Below are 25891 nucleotides of genomic sequence, written 5' to 3' on the forward strand. Positions count from 1 at the left end.
ATCATCCTGCAGTCATTAAAACACACCCTCAGTCTTTGGGTGTGTTCATCTGTCAGTGCAATTAGTGTGCAGGCTGCATAAAATGAAACCAAAGGCAAGTTTGCAAAGTGAAAATTAGAGATTATAGCATGACTGAACATGAATTTTGTTTTGAAGAGTCACATGAATGAGCCGCAGAACAACTTGTCCTGCAACATCAGCCGCTCCTCTGCAGGAACTGGTTTAGTTGCTCCTCTCTTTTCATTTTTTCCCTGGCAACGCATTCCAAGGTCTTGAATCTTGGATTAAAGTATAACCAATCACTCCAGCATTGTTTCAAACATACTTTATTTAGCAAAACATAATGCATATATATCGTCTGATGTCAGCCAGTGTGGAAAAAACTACTGTACATTAGCATTTTCTGTCCAAATATCTCTATAAAAGTCGAAACACAATATGATCCGTTTTTAATCTGTAAACTCCAGAAAAGGTGAAGATCTAAAGTGCATTTTTTAAAATCTAGATAGACAGCAAACAATCAGATGATACTGTAATAATTCATAATACTTTTTATTTTTTACAAAACAAAAAAAATCCAGTGTGGAAAAAAAAAAATTACAAGATATAACAACATTTGAACCAATTAAATACAACTGCCTCTCGTGTGCAACCTCTTTTTTTGTCCCTCCTTCAACGAGTCGAAGCCTTGAATTATTTTTGGTAATATCGGGTGAAAACCAGCCGCTTGAAATCACGTAGCATCCTTTAAGCATTTTCAATCACCTTTCCAGACCCCAAAACCTTCGGTGCTGCGTAGTTCCGCTATAAAACACATCTACACATGTCTGAAACCTTCACCTCCTCCTACTGTTATTCTTCACCTTCACTTCCTGATCAACAGCATTGACATCCGACCACAACCGGGAATCCTAAAAGCTCACCTTTGGACTAATAAAACTCAGCCCAGTGAATATGAACCTGCAGTGAAACAGGGGAGGGGGGGAATAGTTCCTTCATAATATAACAGCAGGAAAAAAAAAAAATCTAATTTTGTTACCCTGAAAAACACCAAATCTGACTGGGCAGTTTTGGTCTACTTTATAGTGCAAATATCTTATTACACTTGAAATAAGACTAAACTATCATGCAAGTGTCTTTTCAGCAAGATACAGGATCTTGTTTTAAGTTAATAATTCCTTAATATTGGTGAAAAAGTTCCAGTTCCACTGGTAGATGAATTTACTGCCAATTTCCATTTGGCAGTAAATTTACTACCAAATTTCCCAATTATAAAAAGTGACAATTGGGGAAATTGTCACTTGTAACAGGACAATTTCCCCATGTTATAAGTGAAACAATCTGCCAATGGAGCTAGTACTTTTTTCGTCAAAATCAAGAAATTATTTACTTAAAACAAGCTTCTGTATCTCCTGGTAAGTTACTTTTACGTTAGCAGTGTCTTAATTCAAGTGCACTCAGAAATTTGCACTAGAAACTAGACAAGAAAATACTTTGCAAGATTTGGCGTTTTTGCAATGTATGAGTTTATCTCTTCTTCTTCTGCTGGCGAAGCATTTTTCTCCTCTTCTGGATCATCTTGTAGAGTTCGTCAAGGCCGTCTCGGAGTCCGTCCCCGATGATGGCGCAGCAGGCCTGCAGGTGCCAGGGCGTGGAGGGGCCCAGCTCCTTCAGAGCCAGCAGCTTCTCGATCTCCCCCTGCGCCAGCGACACCCTCAAGTCTTGCTTGTTGGCCACCACCAGCACCGGGACACCCTGGTTCTCCGAACTCTTGGCAATCTTATGCAGCTCGGTCTTGGCCTCCTCCATGCGCTCCGCATCTGCAGAGTCCACCACGAATATGATGCCGTCCGTGCATCGCGTGTACGACTTCCACAGGGGGCGGAGCTTCTCCTGACCCCCAACGTCCCAGAAGTGGAAGGTGACGGTCCGGTTTCTGCCCAGGGACACTTTCACCTTCTCCGAGTTGAAGCCTTTGGTCGGCACCGTGTTCACAAACTCGTTGAACTGCAGTCTGTATAACACCGTCGTCTTTCCAGCAGAGTCTAGTCCAAGAATGGCAATGTGAAAGGACTGGAAGAACGACATGTTGGAGGAAAACTTAGGCTGTTCAGACAGTCCATTCCCCATCGTTCCACATCGGGAGGAACAGGAAACCAACGAGGTTCACGAAAGGCGATCCGGAAGTAATCCTCACAGGCGCTTATAGTCCGAAAAGGCAGCAGGAATTACCTGAAATTAAATTCTCTGTGTTACTTTGGTACAAAATACAGAATTCAAAAGGTAAAGATGCTGTTTTACTATTCTTAGTCTAACCAAACTGAAGACATCGGATCCGACATTAACCAAAGGAGGAATAAAGGTTAAATCACAGTTAATCTCTGTGTGATTAAGATCAGATTTTGGTTTTCCAGCTTGTGGTCAGAGCCACAATAATGGACAGACCTCCTTGTGCGCCTGTTGCAGTAAGCAATAAATCAGCTGAACTCATGATAAATTAAAATGAGCTCAATAATTTCCTTTTACATGATTTATAATATTTCTCTTTTTACCAAAAGCTAGATGACAAAAGTTTTCAATCTGGTACTTTGGTCTCAACTAGCCATTTTTTGAAGGACAATTTTGTTTACAGAGACTTTGTAATTTATTTTGTTTATTGTCTCTGTTGTTTTATTTATTTATTTTGCATATTTAAAATGTCTTTCAGTTCCAGTATTAAATGTTCATTAGAATTTAAAGTTTAGTGTTTTATGAAAATGTGTTCTTGCGTTATTATGCCATTGAAAATGGTCTAAAAGCAACACTTTTATTGTTTATCTTGGTAACATCTGAGACAATTTATCATTCAACAAAATGTGTTATGACAGACCTGCCGCTTTGCCAAGATGACCCAGATTTACTTAAGTCACTTACATGGATGACAAGAGCAAAACATACCCCCCCCCAAAAAAAAGTTATGATTTATCTGACAAAACAAAAAAGTCCCAGTATTTCTTTGATGGGTGAGATGCTTTCAGAATATTTATGTACATCGATTTGTAATCATTTCTTTCTTCATATCATTTATGTTAAACTTTTTTAAGTGTTTAGAAGCCCCTCCCCCAAAACTCCCACTTTTCTTTAATGATTTCTGAGCAGAAATACCACAGTATCTTTGTTTTTACTTGTAAAACGATTACATTTAAAGCTAACCATCTGTTTGCATTTGGAGCTCTGATTTGATTCAAAGTGTTCATTAAGAAAACATGTTGGATCCAAAACATGTTGGATCCAAAACATGGATCCAACATGTTTTGGATCCAAGACATGTTGAATTCCACTGAACTCTGATTAGTAGTTAGTTTGCCAGGAAACCTAAACATGTCTAGTCTAGTCGAGCAAGCATGACTTCAGAGACGCACCAACTGGATTTTACAGAATTAAGCTTTAAAAATGTGACCAATAACTCACACCACAAAACAACACTCTTCGGTGGTGAAGTTTCAACTGAGGAAAAGAGACAGAAGTATCTTGATTCACTGTCAGTAAAGTGTTAAAAAAATGAATCAGATGAAGCAAATAAGATGTGAGAAGCGATTTGAAATCAAGCATTTTGTGCAAAAATATCCAAAGAATTTACTTTATCATATGCACAGATAGAGGTAGGTGGTTTGATTGGTCAATAACTTATTCTTTACTATAAGCACATTTTATAGTAGTAGAAATTATTCTACCATTATTCTAAAGTAGAAATTTAGAATAATTGTGAAAAAATAAGAGAAATTGGTATAAGTAGACCAGACTTTTACAAAATCGGAAATTGGTACATGTCTACTTTATTTACAAACTAATCACTTACAAACTTCTCATTAAATGTCTTTTCAAAGCCATCAAAAGGAAATACAGGATTATTGCCCCATTGATGGCTTCTGAAACAGGAGTTTGCTTTTCAAAAACATGACTCACATTTTTATAATTGCTCAAAATTACTTTTACTAGCACAAAATGGTGCCCACATTTTGAAATATCATAATAACTGCAGATAATTACAGGTATAATTGAAGGATTTTATTTCTACTCTTACCATCAACTTATTTTATTTTTTGGCAGCGTCGCTAGAATTTCGCTTAGCTACAATGGAGCGTTTTAAGATCAGAAGATATTTGAGTCAAATGCTATTTTGAGTAGCCATATCAGGAATAATGGTGGACATTAGAACCCACTACTTGTGTAAAGTGGTGAAATTTGATCAATTGAGCTACATTGGTGGATTTGCAACTAAAACAGAACAATGGTGTTAAATTTATACAAATGTATACTTGTTGGGGGCAGCACTGCGCCTGATACAAAGCAAAAACCAACAAACATTTCTAAGAAAAGCCAAATGATTAAATCTAAGATTGACCATCGAGATTTTACCATTTCATACTTTTGGTCTTGTTGTACCTGAGTTTTTCACGCATTTCCTCCAACTCAAAGAAATATATAGTGGACACAGAAATGTTGAAAAAGAAATGTTGTTGTATTACTCATGCTAGAAAAATCTGCCAACAGCCTTCTCCCCACTTTAAGTTGTATCCTAAACAAGCCACTTCATTTCTACTTAAAGATTGCATATCCCTTTATTTCAATAATATATATAATTTTATTTAATTCACCATTACTTTCAGAAATGGCAGCCCATTTCTAATAATTGTGATTAGACAACTCTTGTTAAAAATGGCCTATTATGAGCCCTGATCAAACCAAAATCAGTGTGAGTGACATATCATTTTATGAAACTACACATTTATAGTGTGTTGCATTTTTTCTCCAATATACGCCTTTTTAAAACTAATGGTTTTAAATAATGAAGTCGTTTTTGGGGTTTTTTGCAATCAGGACAAATATTACACAAGTGTTTTTGAAAAAAAACAACAAAAAAAACAATAGCTTGTAGGATTTTCTTCCAAATTTGTAATTCCCCTGCCTGTTTGGGATGCTGTAACAAAGATTATTCGTAATAGAATGACATAAAGCTTTCATTTGCTCTACTTTGTCTTTGTAACACTATATTTAAGGTAAAACTATGAATCTACCAGCTGCATTTTCTCAGGAAATATATTGTACAATTTGAAAATGAATCTGGGTGTAATTAGAGTTACATTTTCACCCAACACACCACGGTTTACAGAAAATTTACACACACAAAAAGCCTTTTTATTCTGATGCAGCACTCCCTTACCTCTCAGTGAGAGTCCTCTGTGGTTAAAATATTAAATCTAATCCTCTCCAAGCTGAGATGTAATTTCTTCTGTCGTCTACTCGATCTGAAATCCAGCTCACGGCGTATTTCCTCTTATTTTCACAGCAACGAAGGCGGAAAAAAAAATCCTCCTAACAACAGCAAAGCACCACCCTCCCTGGCTGGCTGCTTCTCCTCCGCGCCCCGTGTGGATCTATGGCTGATGACACCGCTGCTACTGCTTGTGTATCCTGTCCGACTGGGGCAACACCCACACCGGCACTGCGGACAAATCTGATTGGCTGCTGGGATCATATCTCTTTCCGCTGATTGGCTAAAACTACTGCCACTCACGTTCTACGCCTGGAAACACGGGATCACCTGTTGCCCAGAATGCTCGACACACCATTATATTCTACACACCCATAGACCTAGTTTGAAGACATTTACCACAAAAATACGAAGCTTGTCACTGTGTTTAACGCTCGCTAGAGCAAGATACACAAGGTAACTAGAATACGCATATACACACGGCATTCAAGCCAACCTATTTGAGTGTTTTAGACAAAAAAACGATCTGGAAAAATGCTACCGGGACAGCTAAGCTAGCTGCCACCGGAGACACAGACGTGAGAATAAACCTACCGTTTGCTTTAGCGTGGAGAATCGTCGTGTTTCCCCTGCTTTGTCTTGCCTGTGTGTGTGAGAGGGAGAGAGGCCACATTCACATTCACTGTGTGTTGTTTGCGGGAACAGCGCCGCCCCGCTTATCCCCGCATGTTTTTGTTTAAAATGATTGGTCAGAGAGCAGGAAACACCGCCACACTCTCCAAAGCCCCACAAGGGTATCAACACTCTAGCTGCTGGCCACCGAGTTGCGTAACCAGCATGTGTTTCTCTTTTCTTCCAGACATAATATAAGAACTAAACAAGCTAGGGATTATACCACCCTGTCCACTAGGCTTATTGCTTTGTTGTGGTAAAAGAAATACAAATCTTTCCCAGGGGTTTAAGTCAAGTTGAGGTTTTTTTTGTTGTTGAACATTGCAGCAGCAAGACAGTTTAAAGTGCTTTACATGAGAAAAGAATATCAAAATAAACAACAGTAAAAAAAAAAAAAACCATTACATTACAGTGGCAAAATAAAGAGAAGTAATACAAAGTTGTAAACCGCTTTAAAATTAATCTATGTTCCAGTTGAGTAGATGCATAGAATAAATCAATGTATGGATAAGCTATAACATTCTTCAGCTAAACAAACAATACTGAACTGATAGAACTAGTTTCTAGTTATATTACAACTAGAAACTAGTTATATTATAACTAGAAACTAGTGATCATGTCCGGAATCTGGGTTTAGTGAACCCATAAAGACAATTACAAAGTCAGTCTTCTATCACCCAAATAACATTTCAAGTAAACAAATACTGGTGTCCCAATATCTTGAGAAACTCATCCAAATGTCTTCATAAAAAGTCAATCAGATGGCTAATCCAGAAAGCCGCTGCTCGCGTTCTCACTAAAACTAGAAAATGGAGTACATCACCCCATTCTTAATTCATGTACAGTCATCTGTCTGACAGCTGAAGTTTTGCCCAAACTGCATATTTGAAGCAATGAAGCAACTGAGCCAAAGCAGCTGGTTAAGGCTGTTGCTGCTAAATGTTGTTGTCCTACACAATGCCTCTACTTTGGCTTTATCTATATTTAATGATTAGTGATTTTGTGAAGTTTGTTGTCTGTTTTACATCCTAGAAACCTAAACTTAAAATTGAAAGAGGGTCCATGTTCTATTACCCATCTGGCTACCTGTTTAATAATACCCAACAAAATGGATGCACACTGCAAAAACACACAAGTATTTTTGTGTAGTTTCTAGTGCAAATATCGTAGTACACTTGAATTACATACAACTCAGAGTTCCCAAGGCAAGGCAGGTTTATTTACTGTATATGACATCACTCATAATCAAGATAATTCGAAGTGGTTTTTGGGAAATTAAAGGAAAAAGAAAGAAAATCAGTCAAATATTTTATTCTTATATATTCTACAATCAAATTCAAGGATGGATTTAGGATTAGTTGAGAAGATTGCTTTCCTAAGAAGTGATTTAACAAACCTACTGACTGTAAAATGCATGAAGGGTATTTCTGCACTATAAAGCATCATGTCTGTGTTACATTGATAACTAATGGAAAAGCTGGTGCATAAACAACAGGTTTCTTTTTTTAAGATATATATTTATTGTTTTCAACAAATTATCAACAAAGCAGCAGGACAGTCATCAGGATACATTTACATGCGAAATGTTGATCAGTCTGCTAAGACCAGTCAGTAGGTTGACACAACACTGGGATCTTCTACATCATCTTCATCTGTTGAGTCCATGCGAAATCACCGCCATTTGTATTGCTTGGAAAAATAAAACAGCCACGGTCCACAGAAAAGAAAAGTAATAACGGAACCCACACACCCACCAACCCAGAATATTAAGTCAACAAATTAAGGAATCTTAAAAATGAGAGGATTAAAAAATAGAATAACAAATACATAGAGAGATAAAGGGGATTTGCCCTGGTTTCCAAACATTCAGGATATGCTATGACCAAAAGGAATCAAAGATTCAGCAAACAGTCCAGCTTTTTTATTAATTATATTGATTTTAAAACAGTTTTTGCTTCAGGTTAGTTGTTGTGTGTTGACCTACTGTAGAGCTAGTGTATATACACATTAATGAGAAATGACAATAAAACTTTTGTTATCGTTGCTTAGAGTTTCCATATCCACCAGGAATTTAAAAACTGCACACATGGCAGCATAAAGCTCTAGTGGTATGCAGAAAACCGATACGCCATTTATTTTATAGTTAGCCAGTCAGTTATGTGTAGAGTCACAGACGAGCCTTTAAACTCATGCATGCAACTATTTCAGATACGCTTCGAGTGAGTGCCGGCTTCACGAGTTTATAATTCTGTGTTTAGTGAATGAACAGCTGTTCAGAGAGCTTCATAACTCGCCACGCCATCTGCTTTCAACTAAACGCTGTGAGAACCTGACGCCTCTGCCATGGCTGCTTCACTTTATGATGCACTTTAATGTTTATCACGTTATTAAATTTAATCTGAGAAGCTGAAGAAAAAACAATCTGCCCACAAAACGATTGAAACTTATTTCACAAATCGTTCTTGATTTGTGTTCGTTACATGAAGCCTAGCATTTATTACACATTAAATTAAATAATTATAAAACACTTATGTTGCTTATATACTTACTTACTGAAAGTTAAAAAGTAAAGTCACATTTTTTTTAGCTCTATGAAATACAGAATGTATGAAAGCGCTTTACAATAAAGTCATTTGAAATTGATTAAGATGAAAACAAAAAAACTGACTTTGCTATCATAAAGTACGATAGAAATTTAGGTCGAGCTTAAAAGGTTTTATTTTGAGATTATGCTAAAACAATTTTAAAAAGCATTTATTTTTAATGCTTCCACACTGGCTGCATTTTTAATGGGTGTTTTATAGCTCGGATTTTAAGTTTGAGAGTTAAAATCTGAGTTTTGACACAAAAAAAATATTATAACTGAACATCAGCTTCATAATTGTGATAAAAAAAATCTTAATATTCACTAGAGGAAGCAAATAAAACAAGAATCTGATAGATTCCAAAACATAACTCCACGTAGGCCCTTGTGGTTTATCAACGTTCAATTGTATGAAAATGTCTCTGAAACTTGTGTTCAGTGCAGATCTGCTGCTGTGCACTGTAGAAAAAATTATCTAAGTCATTTATTAGTGTCTAAATAAGGACAAAATGGATCAAATACACTTACAGGTGTGTAAATGTTTGAAATTCAGGATCTCTTTCATATTTTCATCAAATTGTGGCGATGAAGATTCATATTTTTGAATATATCGCCACCCTGTGGTAAAGTCAAAGTATTACAAGTGTATAACCCACGGACCTGTTCTACGTTTAGAAAAAGGCTTTAAGTATGCCATGCGTTTCTGTGTGTAATATTTTACTAAAAAATGCTGGAAAAGTCGAGTTAACTCCCAGTTTCTGGCAGCTTAAGAATTTTTCTTCTTGACAAGAAATCCTGAATTTTTCCTTTCAAATGTGACAGCAGACACTTGATTTAACAAAATTTGAACAACCATTTTTTAAAAAACATTTACTTCTTTTTAAAAACATTTCAGATTGGAAGCTCACTTGAGTATTTAGAGTTTCAGCGTGATTATGTTGGAGAGTTTGCATTTTAGGAGAACAAAAGTGAGACTGCTGCTTAGTTACAAAAGGATTTAACCTTCTTAACAAAACAATGGGGCTCAAATGGGCTTAGCTCAGCAGGAGATTTGACTAAACAAAATGCCAGGAACTTTGCAACAGTACAAAAAAGTCCTTTTCCTGCAACAAAAAAAATTTTACAGAGTATGTTTGGTCTAGTATCTAGTGCAAATGTCTTAGTACACTTGAAATAAGATCAAACTAACTTACAAATAAGCAAGTTATAGGAGCTAGTTGTTAAAGTTATTGTTAACCTTAACAAATTAACAATAATTTGTTAAAGTTGCAGAAAGAGTACCTGTTCTATTGCCAAATTATTTAACTTATAACTAGACATTTTACTCATGATATAAGAGAAATAATCTGTCAATGGAACTAATACTGGGTTGCTAGGTAATGGGCTGGGCTTGGCTGGGGTTGCTAGGTAACGGCGCAACGCCCGATGATCGTGAAATAAATTGTACTAGAAATTTTTCATCAATATTAAAGAATTATTGATTTAAAACAAGCTCCTATATTTTGCTGAATAGTTACTTGTAAGTTAGTTTTCTCTTATTTCACGTTTACTAAGATGTTTGCATTATAAATTAGACAAAAATACTTGGTAAGATTTTGTGTTGGCATCTAAAAAAGCTAGTAAACTTGATGTTCATCCAGTGTTCTCTAACAAATTCACATAAAATTGTTAGAAGACAACCTATTTTGTTATGAACTCACAATTTGAGAATATATGTTTGAATTGTTTTAGAATACTTTTGCTTTGTTTTATAATGTGTTGTTGCGCAACACCCCCCCCCCCCCTTCTGTCTCTACTCTCTCACTCTCTGCTTCCTCTTCTGAGAGGGGAGATGTGCTACCAGCTCTCCTTCTAACGGGTTAATTGAGTTTCCTAAATCTGCTGGGATTTACCCGGGCCAGAACTGAAGTAAACTCTGTTTAAGCTGGTTTCGAGAAACGATTCGCCTGGTTATCTGACGGCCTACATCCAGGTGTCCCACCCTTCTTCCCCCTGTGAATTAGCCAGACTGAGCAGCCTACAGCCAACTAGTTTCACAGAGCACACCTGTTAACGATCGCTCGTTCTCTATTTTACAACTTGCATTTGTTATTGAACCAGGTAGGTTTTAGTGACTCGGGCGAGTCCCAAGGATGGCGTTTTACATTTGGGCTACCAGCAACTTAAAAACATTTTCCACTTTTTCCTCTCCAGAATCAAACTTCATAGCTATTTTACAACCATCAAAGAACTTTAAGGTGACTCATTAACTGAATGTCCACAACATCTTTTAGATTTTCTTTATGCTAAATATTTTATTAGTAAGGCATTTTTGCAAGGGTCAGTACAGCTTAATTCAGTGGCAGAAATAATCAAATAAGTAAAATCAATCATCTAGTCTATCTTTCCCTACTGCTGACACTGAGAACTAAAAAAGGGAACCTTTGAGAGAGACGGACGGAGTTTGGCGTTTCGAACCCCAGACCTGGCACGACGACGAAGAAGGTGCTGCAGCAGGAGGAAGACGCCGATCGATGAAGGCCAGGATCTCCGCAGGTCTGATGAGCCTCCTCTCTGGATGGATGGTGAGGTCACACAGGACTTGGTGCTGGCAGGAAGGAAGGCACCAGTTCTTCTTCTTTGTCTTTGCCTTTGTCTTCATCTTTGTCTTTGGGGTCTGAACCCAGCCGATGAGAGAAGTGCGATTCGAAGCCACAGGTTGCAGGGCTGACGGGTTGGTCTCCATGAGCAAGACAGTCTTCAGCTCTGTGGCCCCGGCTCTTCTTCAGCTGCAGAGTTCTTTGTCCATCTCGATCTTGGCTCGAAGCTGCCCGGAGGATCCAACCAAAGGTTCCTCTTTTGCACCCACCTTTTATAGGGTTTATCCACCCATTTGGTGCGTTTGCATTGGCTAACTGCTCAGACAGATGATCTCATATCCATCACTGTCTTACAGACATTATGTCCTAATGTCTGTGCTAATGTCTCAGGGTTGCTCAACCTCATATGTCCCTTGCCTGCACAACCTTTCACCTACTCTCTACCTCCAACATATCAGTGATCTTTAATTGCAGTTACACCTTTTTTACACCATTTCAAGTTTAATGTCAAAATCACATTTATATCACATTTATTTTCTTTAGCTTCTCTGATTTAGCATTCATTTATGATTTTATAACCATAACTTATTAATTATACTTATTATAATCCTAATGTGAGTTATTACAGATGTTTTCTGAAAAGAAACCAAGAATAATCCATGATTCTAATTATTTGATACCAAAGTTACAGTTACTTGTTTTTCTTGTAAGTGTTCCCACAAATATAAGTGTAAGTATTATTACAAGTAAACCAATATTAATATAAGTATTTTACTTTGAATCTTATCCAATTACTAATAATGTTTAGATTTCATTCTTTAAAACTTTCATGCTTTGAAATAAGGAATAGTCTCAGCTATTTTTTATAAATCTGCAGGCTGGAAACATACTTCCTCTTTTTCCAGGAAACCTGCTTTTCCTGTTTAATGACTCTCTCTGACTGACTATGATTTCTTATGATTAGATAGAGAAAAGTAGAATTAAAGCAAAGTTTGCATGAGACAAAAACAACACACACAACCAGATTTATTTTATTGACACCTAAGTCTACTGCTGGGCCTTGATGTCACTTGAGTGATTCATTTTAAAGATAACTTTATTTATTATTACTGTTAAACTAAAATCTCCAGCATGGGGAAGTGGGATGAGCTCGGATTTTCTTGACAAATGAATGTGGGATTGTTTCCGGTTGTTTCTTTCTGTCCCATGCAGATAAACTTATTTGTTACTTTTTTATTCCTCACTCTATAACATGATAGAACAAACTGAACTAACGGAGAAATTAGTAAGAATAGAATTCTTACCAATTGCATTGGTAAGAATTGGTTTATTGTGGTGAAGTCACTTTAGTTATAATTTAACAAAAATAAGTAGCCTCTGAAAAATAAATCCTGGAAACTGCTTAATTATTACATACGTTCATACATTTAGTGTCAGATTTCTAAAAAATATAAATTCACATTACACTAACATTGCAAAGACACAAAATCTTACCTTGTGTTTTTGTCCAGTTTTTAGTGAAAATATCTTAGTACACTTGAAATAATACAAATCTAGCTTACAATGAACTTTACAACAAGATATGGGAGCTAGTGATTAAAAAAATGTCCTACTCCCACCGTTAGTTTTATAACAAAATATGAGAGAAAAAATCTGCCAGTGGAACCAATAATTTTTAAAATCAATATTCAGGTGTTATTTACTTAAAACAAGCTCATATATTTTGGAGAAAAGCTTCTTGTATGTTAGTTTTGTCTTATTTTAAGTGTGCAAAAAAACCTACACCAGAAACTAGACAAAAATATTTGGTAAGATTTTGTGTTTTTGTAGTGAAAATCAGAAACTCCCATACAAAGATAATTGTGCCTAAGTAACCAGCAGAGGGCAGCCAATAAAACAACTCTGCTCATTTTATTTCTTAATACCTTTTAAGCAGTTTGTCTAAATTTCTCCAGATAATTTAGATGTCACATTGAATTAATTTACATAACTCTTTTCTTGTGCAGCTTGCGTATATATTTTTTTTATATTTTATATTTATTTTTTTATATTTTTATTTATAAATTCAGGCTTAACATAAATCACATAAAGTCTTTAGAGGTTGTGATCACACTGATTGGAAAGAAATAAAACTTTGTATGCTGAAAGAATATAATTAAATGAATCTACTTTATGGTTTGAACCGGCTGACATCGGTGAAAGGTTTCAGGTTGCAGCGAGTTTTGGGAGGTGGGCCCAGACAAGGTCTGCATAGATGATATTTCTTCCAGATTTCTGCTGTAAACTCTCAGACGGAGCGAGCTGTTTACTGTCTAACTGCAGCATAAAACGTTTTACTGACTGAACTTCTCAACAATCTGATGTTTTGCTTTTATTCTGTGTTAAAAGCAAAACATTTTTGACGTTCTAAGAAATTATTTCACCCTATACACCGCAAAAATAAAGAAAAAAAAGGGTATTGTATATTCTAGAATATATATTTTAAACATAAATAAGTGAATACTGATGTATAATCTACATTGTTGAGGAGAATGTACCTTCTCTAATATGCATTTTATGTGTTCCTTGCTAATACTTGCAATATTTCAGTATGTGTGTGTTTGTGTGATTTCTAATTTTGCTGTATTTTTTTAAAGGTTCAACCAATAACTGGGATCCAAATCCTTCATACAAAATAATGCACATTTTTTTATCACGAAACATTGTTTACTGTGCTGTCATTGATTAAACTTAAACTTAAACTTAAATTAAAATGGATAGATTTCTCTAAAACTTCTTCAATTTGTGCTTTATTGAATCCCTAACCCTATTCAGAATATCATTCTTTTCTTTATCAATATAATTTCCATTAGAGAATATTAAGCATCCACTTTATAATATTAAAACAGCAAAGTTTAAGTACAAACAGAACTTTAAGCTATAGGTTTGTCACAATGTCTTGCATATTTTTGGTCACATTAGGTAGAGTATCCAGAAACTAACAATATAAGAGTTGCAATATTTCTTAATGTTACTCAAGTAAGACCAAAAATACAGTAAAATTACTCCTAAAAGTACAATTTATGGCATGCAATAATTAATTACAGTGGGCCAACATTAAACCGTACTTGATAAAAAAAAAAGGATTTGCAATCTTTCTAGCAAAACCAAAGTTCCACTAATGATTTCAACATAAAAACACAACAGGCCAGCCACTGATGTTTCATTAGTCACTACTTTAAATCACTTAAACAGATGGTGCTTCAGGTTTTTTTTTAGGGAGACAGACCCAAGCCAAACTGTGGGACTTTGTATGAAACAGGAATTACATTAACATCTTTTTCCAAACCGGGTCCCGTTTCACACTCAGCAGCCGTTTTTAGAAGCTGACTCTTATGTGAAAATAATCTGGTCAGGTCATAAAATGGAGGAATTACAAAATAATTGAACAATAATTCACAGGATTTTGTATGTATGTAAAAAAACGTTTGCCAAAAAAATGCCAATCAGAATGTTTAGTTAAGGTCACATCTCAAAGAATCCATTGAATTTCTAAACAACTAAAAGGGAAACACAATTGTTTTTTTTTTATACCTTTGCAGCTGATTAAAATGTTAAAATAACTTATTTAAGAAACGTTCAACAGATCTACATTGAATAAGTTAAAAACTAATAGTTGAAAATATGTTTACTTGCATCATGAAGATGCCTCACTGTCTTGATTTTAAGTTTCAGGATCTTAAGTAGGGACATAAACAAGCTTCCTCATAAATCTCCTGGTAAAAGTCTGGAAAGACCATCAACCTCACTTTCTTACATAACCAGCAATCACGAATCTGTATAAAAACACGATCAGGTTAGACCCACAAAGCAAAGAAGAGGCTAAATAAATGGAAACAGTTGCTTTATTTAATAGTGTAATCTTCACCCAAGTTAATTTTGTCCAATTTTCTCTGATTACAATCAGAGACGGGGAGGTGGCAGCCCTGCAGTGTCCGCCAGGAATCGTGCTGGCAGTGAAATTCAAACCAAACATAATTACCTAAAACTCCCCTGCCAAGAGCAAAACAGATGGCTGTGCAATCTATAGAACGCAACAGCAAATTATAGTCAATCATAGTCAAAGGAAATGTACACATTATATTTTCAAATGTATTTAAAAATATCTCGGAGCGTGCTGTGGTGGCGTAGGGGAGAGCGCGACCCACGTTTGGAGGCCTTGAGTTCTCGTCGCGGGTTCGATTCCCAGACCCGGCGGCATTTGCTGCATGTCTTCCCCTTTTCCTGTCAACCTACTTTAATATAAGGGACACTAGAGCCCACAAAAAGACCCCCTGGAGGGGAGAAAAAAAAATAAAAATCTCAAAAAGTGACATAATATCTAATTACGGCAGCTGCGGTTTGTATCCCAATTGAACGTTTATTTGGACAATTATTTATTTGGACAACAAACTAGGGATGCACAAAGGCGCAGTTGGTAGCACTATTGTCTTGCAGCAAGGAGGTTCTGGGTTCGATTCCCGGCCCGGGGTCTTTCTGCATGGAGTTTGCGTGGGTTCTCTCCGGGTACTCCGGCTTCCTCCCACAGTCCAAAAACAGGACTGTCAGGTAAATTAGTCTCTCTAAATTCTCCCTGTGTGTGTGCATGGTTGTTTGTCTGCAACAGACTGTCCAGGGTGAACCCCGCCTCTCGCCCGAAACGTTAGCTGGAGATAGGCACCAGCACCCCTCCTGACCTCATTAGGGACAAGGGTGTAAGTCTATGGATAGACTAGCAATGTCATATATAATTTTTTAATTTTAGTCTTTATAATACTAGACTTTCCACAATTCTTGTTTTCCTGTCTGACATCGGACTAAAAAAACAAAAATAGTCAAATTTTATAATCAGTCACTCTGTGATTAAAAAGCCTTTTTACTAAATTTTTTTTTACTCTCACGTTAGTAGTTTATTGGATAGCTATTGTTTACTTTTAATTGAATAAAAACCTATCAAAAATATAATTAAATATAATAAATTAATATTTGATTCAATATATCTCATTCTCGTTGGTTTTGAAGCAAACAGGTACCACTTTACAATAATGCTCCCCTTAAATGTGGCAAATAGGTTATAGATATACTACAAACACTTTATGAATAATTAATAACTGTTTATTATGCATTAATTAAGAGTGAGAAGGAGCTATGCTAAATATTTACGTTTAGAACAACTCCAGATAAAATATGGGTGAACAGGCTTGCCTCACTATTTGGCAAACGTGAGGCCCTGCCCCTTTTATCTTTGATGCTCCTAGTGCCATTTTTTTTACTATAAAATTTACAAAGAACTTCTCTCATATTTAAACATTTGAAGAGCAAATTGTAATTTCTGAGAAGTTTCACACCATAAACATGTAAATTAGATTTTAATTTCAACAGTGAAAGAAAATAAATATTTTTGCACTTCCTCCTTTATTTTGCAGGTGATTTTTATGTTATTGTTTTTAAGATAATTTTTTATGGGTTTATGTAAGCCTATAAAAAGTGTTCAATTGAAAAATTAAAATTAACAATGACGCTTTGATTAACTGCAAAAGAGAAAAATTTTCTATGATAATTTTTATGTTAAATTTGTGGCAACCAGAAGCTACAATTAATTAGCTATACCTGTTTTTAAATATTTACTTAAAAATTCTTTCATTCCAGATTTAGATTTTAAATTGTTTTTAACTATTACATTTTTTATTTCCTTTGTATCTTTATAAAAAAAGTGATTTTTTTTATTATTATTATTTGTTTGCTATTAGGATTTAATTATCTGTTAATTGTATTATGTGACTTCTGTTTCATTATTTTTGTGCACAGCTCTTTGGTCTTGTTGGAGTTTAATGTTCTCTAGAAGTAAATCAGGAATAGTAACTCCAGAGCTGCAGAGTTTAGATGCTGCATGTTCATTTCTGCCATAAAAGACAAAAACTGAATAAATAAATTACTTCTGGTGTTCCTCTTCATGTGATTTAAAATTTTGTCAAATTTTTAGACTCAGTTCAGGGAAAATATCAACTGAACAAACTGAACCATGAATGTAAAGATGATCAGCCAAGAAATGTTTCTTTTTCATGCATTTATTGATTCATTATTAATTTCTGAGACAGAGAAAGATCCATTAGGGAGATCAAGGTTAGATGAGAAAAAACAAAGCTATTGATTTATCCTAATTCTACAAACATGTGGATCAAACTGGTCAAGATACAATAATGAAATTATATCCGACAGGAAATTTGATGAGAACAAACTGATCAATATACAATTATAAAATTATATCTGAGATGAAATTTTGATGAGAATTATATTTCATGATAGTTTATGTTTTATTTAAGCCCGATTGTTGTTTTTATCCATCCAATGTATTCACACACATCCATGATGGAAACTGGTGCCTCACATGCATAGTCTGGTCCACCTTCAACCATCACACCATAAATCATGCCGTTGAGCACCGCTGCTGAACCAGAGTCACCCTGCAGAAAAATTGATATCAATATATTTACTTATGTTGTAAAACAGAAAAGTCCTCTAATCACTGTAGAGAGATATTGAAGAAACAAATTTACAGGACATATATCTTTGTTCGGTGCTGCAGTATAGAATACATGCCCACATGTCGGATCGAAGATGGAACCATCATCAACTTTTATGTCGACACACTGAAGATGTGTTGCAGTAGCAGCATTGGATACTGAAGAGAAACATGAGAATCATAAACATGTTCTTCACTCGAAACAAATATTTTATTCTCATCACTTCAAACTTTCTCTCACATCGTTCATTATTGGGGCCGGTTGTTGTTGCTCCCTCTCCTGCCAGCTGAACAGTGTCACCACTGAAACACAATTAGAATAAAATGTGAAAATACAAGATAACAATGTAGAAAAATTATTGTTATAAAGAACAATGAAATAAAAGAAAATAAATCCATGAAGGACTTTATCCACTGACACAGGAGTTTCCACCTCCAGTCCCCAGTGTCTCTGGTCCAACACACCTGAGCTAAACTGGTGGCCTGATTACCTGACTCAGGTGTGCTGAAGCAGAGGCAGCAGGACTGGAGACAGAAAATCTGAAGTCATGTTGTTGATCAGAGAAAGACTTACATTTTAAGACGATAACTGCAGTCTGGTAGCTTAACAGGTGGGACATCTGATACTGGTTTCCGAAGCTTCAGCAACATGATGTCATGCTGGTGGCCCTGGTCAGTATAAATCACAGGAGCTTGTCGGATTACCTGATTCTGCTGTGTAGCAGTCCGTGGATGAACTTTTAACATTGCTTCGTTAATCCTGCAGGAAAGGTTAGATTATAATGAACACACAGAAAACCTGATCATCTGCAGGTAAAACTGTGTTAATGTCTATTTCCTACCACCCTGTCTCTGGCTCCCAGCAGTGAGCTGAAGTCAGGATCCACTGAGGGTGGATCAGAGATCCTCCACACAGGCTCATCTGAGTACGATTGGTGCCCTCCAGCCGAACATGATAAAGACGCTCCATGTCAGCACAGTTATGACCTCCAATGATTCTCTTCTGCAGAGAAACATCTGAGTTCACGGAAACACCTGAAGAAGAAAAAGGAGGACTTTACTCAGAAACCAGGTGCAAACATGGCTGCTGGAACAGAAAAAGGATAAACAGTTACAGATTAAAAACCATCACAGTTCATATGCAAAGAAGTTTCAGTCTGAAACAGAATCAGAGGAAAGTTTGAGAGTCACAGAGAGCAGCAGCCTCCCTGGAACCAGTGGAAGTGTCTCCAGTGTCTCCAGTGTCTCCAGTTTCTCCAGTGTTTCTGACTCACCCAGCCCCAGCAGCAGCAGAACCTTCAGCAGAGCCATTGCTGGTCCAGCTTCCTGTGAATGTCTGCAGTAATGCAGCAGCTTTTAAACTCTGTTCACAACTTCCTGCTGGAAAGAAAGCCACCAATCACAGGACAGTCACTGATCTGCGCTGCCATCTTACTTTAACATCTCATCATTCTAAAGAAACTTGAAAAAAGTTCTTGATCCATTCACAGATTATATCACTAATATCCAAACATTTCCCCTCTTATAATTTAAATAATTAGCCAATGAAACAAGAACTTTTTCATCAGTATTAAGGAATTGACTTAAAACAAACAGATCCTATATTTTTGCTGAGAGATTTGCATTAGAAACTAGACTAAAAATAATTAGTAAATTTTCTGTTTTTGCACTGCATAAATTTGCAGTACGTTTTGCTCAAGTGAAAACTTGATTGTAAACTTGGTGAAATAAAACTGATTTTCTGAAGAAAAAACGACTCTTCCTTGTTTTCAGGTTGTCAGGCCAAATCAGGCCTGGTCAGGCCCAAACGTGTTATGAGGGTCTGCTGGGAACATCTGGCAGAGTCTCCTGTGAGACAGAGCTTTAACTCCCACCTCCCGGGGAACTTTGAACACGTTCCCGGGGAAGAAGGGGATATTGAGTCTCAATGGACCATGTTTCGCGCCTCCATTGTCGAGGCGACATATCAGAGCTGTGGTTGTCGATGCTTGTCGTGGCAGCAACCCTCGAACCCATTGGTGGACACCTTCGGTGAGGGATGCCGTCAGGCTGAAAAAGGAGTCCTATTGGGGCTTTTTGGCCTGTGGGACTCTGGAAGCAGCTGATTGGTACTGGCAGTCCAAATGGCATGTGGCTCGGGTGGTTGCTGAGGCAAAAACTCTGGTGTGGGAGGAGTTCGGAAAGGCCATGGAGAAACACTTCTGCATGGCTTTGAGGTGATTCTGCTACACCATCCGGAGTCTCAGGAGGGGGAAGCAGTGCAGCACCAACACTATTTATAGTGGGGATGATGTGCTGCTGATGTCAACTCAGGACGTTGTGGGCTGGTGGACAGAATACTTCGAAGACCTCCTCAATCTCACCAACATGCATTCCATTGAGGAAGCTGAGCCTGGGGACGCTGCTATTTCATGTCGAGAGGAGCCAGTTGAGGTGGCTCGGGTATCTGGTTAGGATGCCTCCTGGAAGCCTCCCTGGTGATGTGCTCCAGGCACATCCCACCGGGACGAGGCCCTGAGGAAGACCCAGGACACGCTGGGGGGACTGTGTGTTTCCCAGCTGGGCTGGGAATGCCTTGAGATTCCCCCAGAGGAGCTGGAACAAGTGGCTGTGGAGAACCTCCCTTCTTAGGCTGCTACCCCCACGAACTGATCCCGGATAAGCGGAAGAAGATGGATGGATGGATGAATGGATAATTGGGAGAATTTCTGAGTTTCAATTTTTTATTACAATTTTGCATTTACAACAAATGCAAATGCTCTTCACTACCCAGCACTGTAATATTGTTTTTCAAAATAACAGAAGCAAACACTTTTCTGTTTGCATAGAGGGTAATTTTCACCGCTCATCAATAAACAAAATGATTCTACCTTTGTGAGCAAAGGCAGATGTGAATTTTTGTAGATTGGAAACCAAACAGTTCTTTCCTAAAAAAATCATCAACCTTAAAACAAGGACGAATCACTCTTTCTCTAGAAAATCTGTTTTATTTCATTAAGTTTACCATCTAGTTTTCACTTGAGCAAAACTCACTGCAAGCTTGTGTGCTGCAAAAACAGAAAATTTAGCAATTATTTTTAATCTAGTTTCAAGTGTAAATCTCTCAGTTCACTTGAGAAAATGCTAAACTTACCAGTACCTTTGCAGCAAAATAAAGGATCTGGTTATTTTTAGTCAATTCCTTAATACTGATGAAAAAGTTCTTGTTTCATTGGCTGATTATTTACAATATGAGAGGGGAAATGTTTGGTTACTAGTGAAATAATCTGTCAATGGAACAAGAACTTTTTTCAAGTTTCTTTAGAACGATGAGATGTTAAAGTTACTCTGTATGCAGATGGCAGCGCAGATCAGTGTCTGTCCTGTGATTGGACAGATCAGTGTCTGTCCTGTAATTGGTGGCTTTCTTTCCAGCAGGAAGTTGTGAACAGAGTTTAAAAGCTGTTGCATTACTGCAGACATTCACAGGAAGCTGGACCAGCAATGGCTCTGCTGAAGGTTCTGCTGCTGCTGCTGGGGCTGGGTGAGTCAGAAACACTGGAGAAACTGGACACACTGGAGACACTTCCACTGGTTCCAGGGAGGCTGCTGCTCTCTGTGACTCTCACATTTCCCTCTGATTCTGTTTCAGACTGAAACTTTTTTGCATATGAACTGTGATGGTTTTTAATCTGTAACTGTTTATCCCTTTTCTGTTCTAGCAGCCATGTTTGCACCTGGTTTCTGAGTAAAGTCCTTCTTTGCTTCTTCAGGTGTTTCCGTGAACTCAGATGTTTCTCTGCAGAAGAGAATCATTGGAGGTCATAATTGTGCTGACACGGAGCGTCTTTATCATGTTCGGCTGGAGGGCACCGCAGGACATAGTAAGACAATTTGTGGAGGATCTCTGATCCACCCTAAATGGATCCTGACTGCAACTCACTGCTGGAAGTCAGAGACAAGGAGGTAGGAAAGAGACATTAACAGTTTTATCTGCAGATGATCAGGTTTTCTGTGTGTTCATAATAATCTAACCTTTTTTGCAGGCTTGAAGTAGTAGTTGTAAAAGTTCATCCACGGACTGGTGAAGAGCAGCATCACATAGTCACACACAATCCTGTGCTGTATACTGACGGCAGCCGGGAGCATGGCATCATGTTGCTCAAGCTTCAAAAAAGAGTAACAAATGTCCCACTTGCTCAGCTACCAGACTGCAGTTATCGTCTTAAAATGTAAGTCTTTCTCTGATCAACAACATGACTTCAGATTTTCTGTCTCCAGTCCTGCTGCCTCTGCTTCAGCACACCTGAGTCAGGTAATCAGGCCACCAGTTTAGCTCAGGTGTGTTGGACCAGAGACACATTTAAAGGACGCAGTACAACGTCACTGGGGACTGGAGGTGGAAACTCCTATGTCAGTGGATGAAGTCCTTCATGGATTTATTTTCTGTTCTTCATAACAATTTTCTACATTGTTATCTTGTATTTTTACATTTTATTCTAATTGTTTCAGTGGTGACATTGTTCAGCTGGCAGGAGAGGGAGCAACGACAACCGGCCCCAATAATCGACGATGTGAGAGAAATATTGAAGTTATGAAAATAAAATCTTTGTCTCTATCTCTACAGAGGTCGAGTGAAGAACATGTATATTCTCATGTTTCTCTCCAGTGACCGATGGTGAAATTCCAGCACATCTTCAGTGTGTCGACATGAACGTTGTTGAGATTTCCCAAGTCCAGCCAAAATATGGACATGTATTCTCCATTGCAGCACCGAACAAGGATTCATGTCGTGTAAGATTGTTTCTTCAATAAAGTGATTAGAAGACTTTTCTTTTTTAAAACATAAAAAAATATGTCACTATAAATTTTTCTACAGGGCGAATCCGGCGGAGCAGCAGTGTACAACAACATGATTTATGGTGTGATTGTTGAAACTGGACCAATCCATGCATGTCAGAGACCAGTTTACATAAATGATGTGTGTGAATACATTGGATGGATAAAAACAACAATCGGGCTTAAATAAAACATAAACTATCATGAAATTTAATTCTCATCAAAATTTCATCTCAGATATAATTTTATAATTGTATCTTGACCAGTTTGATCCACATGTTTGTAGAATCAGGATAAATCAATAGCTTTATTTTTTCTCATCTAACCTTGATCTCCCTAATGGATCTTTCTCTGTCTCAGAAATGAAAAATGAATTAATAAATGCCTGAAAAAGAAACATTTCTTGGCTGATCATCTTTACATTCATGGTTCAGTTTGTTAAGTTGATATTTTCCCTCAACTGAGTCTGAAAATGTGACAAGTTTTAAATCGCATAAAGAGGAACCCAGAAGTAATTTATTTATTCGGTTTTTGTCTGTATTTTACATCAGAAATGAACATGCAGCATCTAAACTCTGCAGCTCTGGAGTTACTATTCCTGATTTACTTCTAGAGAACTTTAAACTCCAACAAGACCAAAGAGCTGTGCACAAAAATAATGAAACAGAAGTCACATAATACAATTAACAAATAATAAAATCCTAATAATGCAAAAATAAAGGCACTTTTAGAAAAGTTCAATCCTTTAAAAAAACTTTAAAAATCAAAATCTGGAATGAAAAATGTTTTAAGAAAATATTTAAAAACAAGTGAAACTAATTAATGGTAGCTTTCGGTTGCCACAAATTTAACATAAAAATGATTGTAGAAAATTTTCTTCTTTTGCAGTTAAAGTGTCATTGTTCATTTTAATTTTTAATTTCTTTATAGGTATACGTAAGGCCATAAAAAAGAATAATCTTAAAAAGATTATCATGCAAATCCTCTACAAAACAAAGGAGGGAGTGCAAAAATATTTATATCTTTTCACTGTTGAAATTAAAATCTATTTTATATGTTTGTTATGTAAAACTCTCAGAAATTACAATTTGGTTTTCAAAAGTCTAAATATGACAGAAGTTCTCTGTAAATTTTATAGCAACATCTGGAAAAGTTAAAAAGATGTTAGTACTGCTAAGATATATCATTAAATATTTTATTGTTACAATGTTGTTCACTGATCATATTAAATCAAATTAAACAGAAAAGAAGGTTTGCCTCAGGGCCGTGCAGAGACCTTTGGAGGGCCGGGGGCTCAAAGTTAAAAAGGGGCACACTGAACAAGATCTTAAAACATCGTACAACTACATAGCAACAACCTATATTACTCAAGAATCTAATAGTTAATCGGATCATACTGTATCATTGTCATCATGTGGGGACAATGCAAAGCAAATGTAATTTCTGTTTCTCTAATAGGTATAATGTTGCTGTTTCTGCTGCTGTCAGTCCTGGAGGGCTGAGTTGATCTGAGACTGTAGCTGTTAAAGAGACCAGAGGAGAGAAGATCGCTGGTTATGCAGTTATGAAATAAGCAAATTTACTGCTATTTTACTAAATAAGCCCTGAAAATATCTGACTGTTTAACCTCTATAACATCTTGGCTGCAGACTGCTTTAAAGATCCAAAAAGCTCAGAGGGGTTACCTCTACATAATTTTTTATGTTAGTTTGATTGTTGTGTTAACTTTGCTACAATATGGTGTAATCCTTGTGTTTGTTCACAAATTATGGAGGACCAAAACGGACATAATAAAAAAATAAAAGCAGAATATATATATTGTCTTTCCTTGTCCTTACACATGCATTTCCGTCAAGATATATACTGTATTTTCAGGACTATAGAGCACACCTCACTATAAGCTGCATCTTTAAAGATTTTTTTTAAAACTGGAAACATACATATATAAGCCGCACCGGGCTGAAAGCCGCTGATATCTCCGCCATTCTCAGTTTTTCACATCTGCTGGATTTATTAAGGACACAGCCTTCCGTCTCAAACGCCGAACCATGGATTCGTTCACACCGAGCTTAAGTGCAGCAGCTCTATTTCCCTCCTGTACTACCAGATCGAAAGCCTTCAACTTAAAAGCTGCATCATATGAACTACTTCATGTAGTTTCCATGATGAAGAAGTATGAGTTTAAGAAATTTCTTCATCGTGCCTGCTGCTAGCATGTGCTTTTTCTAATTGAAAATTAGCGTTTTCTTCTTTGATCTCCAATTTTGACTTCCAATGATTCACTTCCTGCTAAAGAGCCCCCTGGTGGTTGAAGAAAAATCCACAGAAAAGCCGCACCGGGCTGTAAGCTGCATAGTTCAAAGCCTGGGAAAAAAGTAGCGGCTTATAGTGTTTCTCAGTATATTGAAGAAAGCCCTGCTGAAGGACGCAAAGACAACCGGCACCAGTTCTAATCAGACGGCTGCTCAGCAGAAGGACATCCTATTCTTCATGTTTATAAAATGATAGCGAATAGCGTAATGGTGCTGATACAGTTATACTGTTTGTAGTAAACGTTCTAGTCTATCTTATGAAATGTGAATCACGTTGCAGCTGCATATGTTTTGATTAGAGCTGAAACGTGTATTGTAACTAGGGGATGATTGTCAATAAAAAGAGAGGTGCAGCAGAATGTGCTTTCAGAATAGGTGGAGATTGTAACTGAAGCACATCTCTGTCTGTTCTCCTTGCGAGTGAAAAGGATCTAACTCAAATTGATACAAACAAATTCATGCTTTTACATGACACGCACTATCCTCTATTAAAATTTTAAGTCATATTAAATATTTTAAATCATTTTAATATTAAATAAAATAAGGTTTTCTTCAGTATCTTCCAAATCGTGTGCCCCATTGACTAAAAATCAGTGTGAAATTGAAATTGCGCTGCACCTCTGAAATATAATCTACCTGGAGTCCCAGGTGGCCCCTATGCCAGTCCTCCGATGCTTTTGGGACATTTGGATTTATTTAATTGTGAAATGTTTGGCTTTATGCTGCGGTTCAAATTATTGGTGAAGTATTTTCGCTAATGTTTGTGACATTTTTGTGAGCTCCAGATGCTATGAGCTGAATCTTCTTTTAGCAGTTGAGGTTCTGCAGTACCTTCTATTCACAGCCGCTCACCTCCAGTCCAGGTCCCATCAGCAGCTGCTTTAACTCGCCTGGTAGAAACGTTAAGGTGAAGCAGAGAGCGAACAGTGAGCAGGTGGTACCAGGACTTTGAGCTGCGTCGTGGCGACAGTCGCGGTACCGTTTCTTTATATCAGGATACCTGGTTCTGACCCACAGTGGTTGGACCGATTCAGGCTGCTTGTAGCAAACTGGGCATTTAGTCCAGCACTGGGGTAGAATGATGAAATGAGAGCCAGAAGTTTTCTCTTCTGGCTTTTTCTCTTCTGGGCA

The 25891-nt window shown here is 37.0% G+C and overlaps 3 protein-coding genes across 4 annotated transcripts; 1 reads left to right on the top strand and 2 right to left on the bottom strand.

The window, feature by feature from the left end:
* Nucleotides 1–310: 310 nt before the first annotated feature.
* Nucleotides 311–5995, bottom strand: arl4aa (ADP-ribosylation factor-like 4aa). Of its 2 annotated transcripts, none has more exons than XM_032558728.1 (2): nt 5849–5995; nt 311–2232 (listed from the first exon to the last, which is right to left on the bottom strand). In XM_032558728.1, the coding sequence occupies exon 2, from the start codon at nt 2128–2130 to the stop codon at nt 1528–1530; it is 603 nt and encodes a 200-aa protein (XP_032414619.1). In that variant the 5' UTR covers nt 2131–2232; nt 5849–5995; the 3' UTR covers nt 311–1527. The 2 variants fall into 2 exon arrangements, with proteins under 2 accessions (XP_032414619.1, XP_032414618.1); XM_032558727.1 differs by lacking the exon at nt 5849–5995 and adding an exon at nt 5204–5732.
* Nucleotides 5996–17356: 11361 nt separating this feature from the next.
* Nucleotides 17357–18941, bottom strand: LOC116717912 (anionic trypsin-1-like). The gene is made up of 6 exons (XM_032559588.1): nt 18905–18941; nt 18473–18665; nt 18205–18390; nt 17872–17933; nt 17665–17789; nt 17357–17571 (listed from the first exon to the last, which is right to left on the bottom strand). The coding sequence occupies exons 1-6, from the start codon at nt 18939–18941 to the stop codon at nt 17422–17424; spliced, it is 753 nt and encodes a 250-aa protein (XP_032415479.1). The 3' UTR covers nt 17357–17421.
* Nucleotides 18942–21113: 2172 nt separating this feature from the next.
* On the top strand, nt 21114–22845 carry LOC116716172 (trypsin-4-like). The gene is made up of 6 exons (XM_032557059.1): nt 21114–21153; nt 21359–21575; nt 21656–21841; nt 22122–22183; nt 22279–22403; nt 22489–22845. The coding sequence occupies exons 1-6, from the start codon at nt 21114–21116 to the stop codon at nt 22636–22638; spliced, it is 780 nt and encodes a 259-aa protein (XP_032412950.1). The 3' UTR covers nt 22639–22845.
* The last annotated feature ends 3046 nt before the right edge of the window (nt 22846–25891 follow it).

This window comes from Xiphophorus hellerii, chromosome 3, assembly GCF_003331165.1.
Source record: "Xiphophorus hellerii strain 12219 chromosome 3, Xiphophorus_hellerii-4.1, whole genome shotgun sequence".
NCBI lineage: Eukaryota > Metazoa > Chordata > Actinopteri > Cyprinodontiformes > Poeciliidae > Xiphophorus > Xiphophorus hellerii.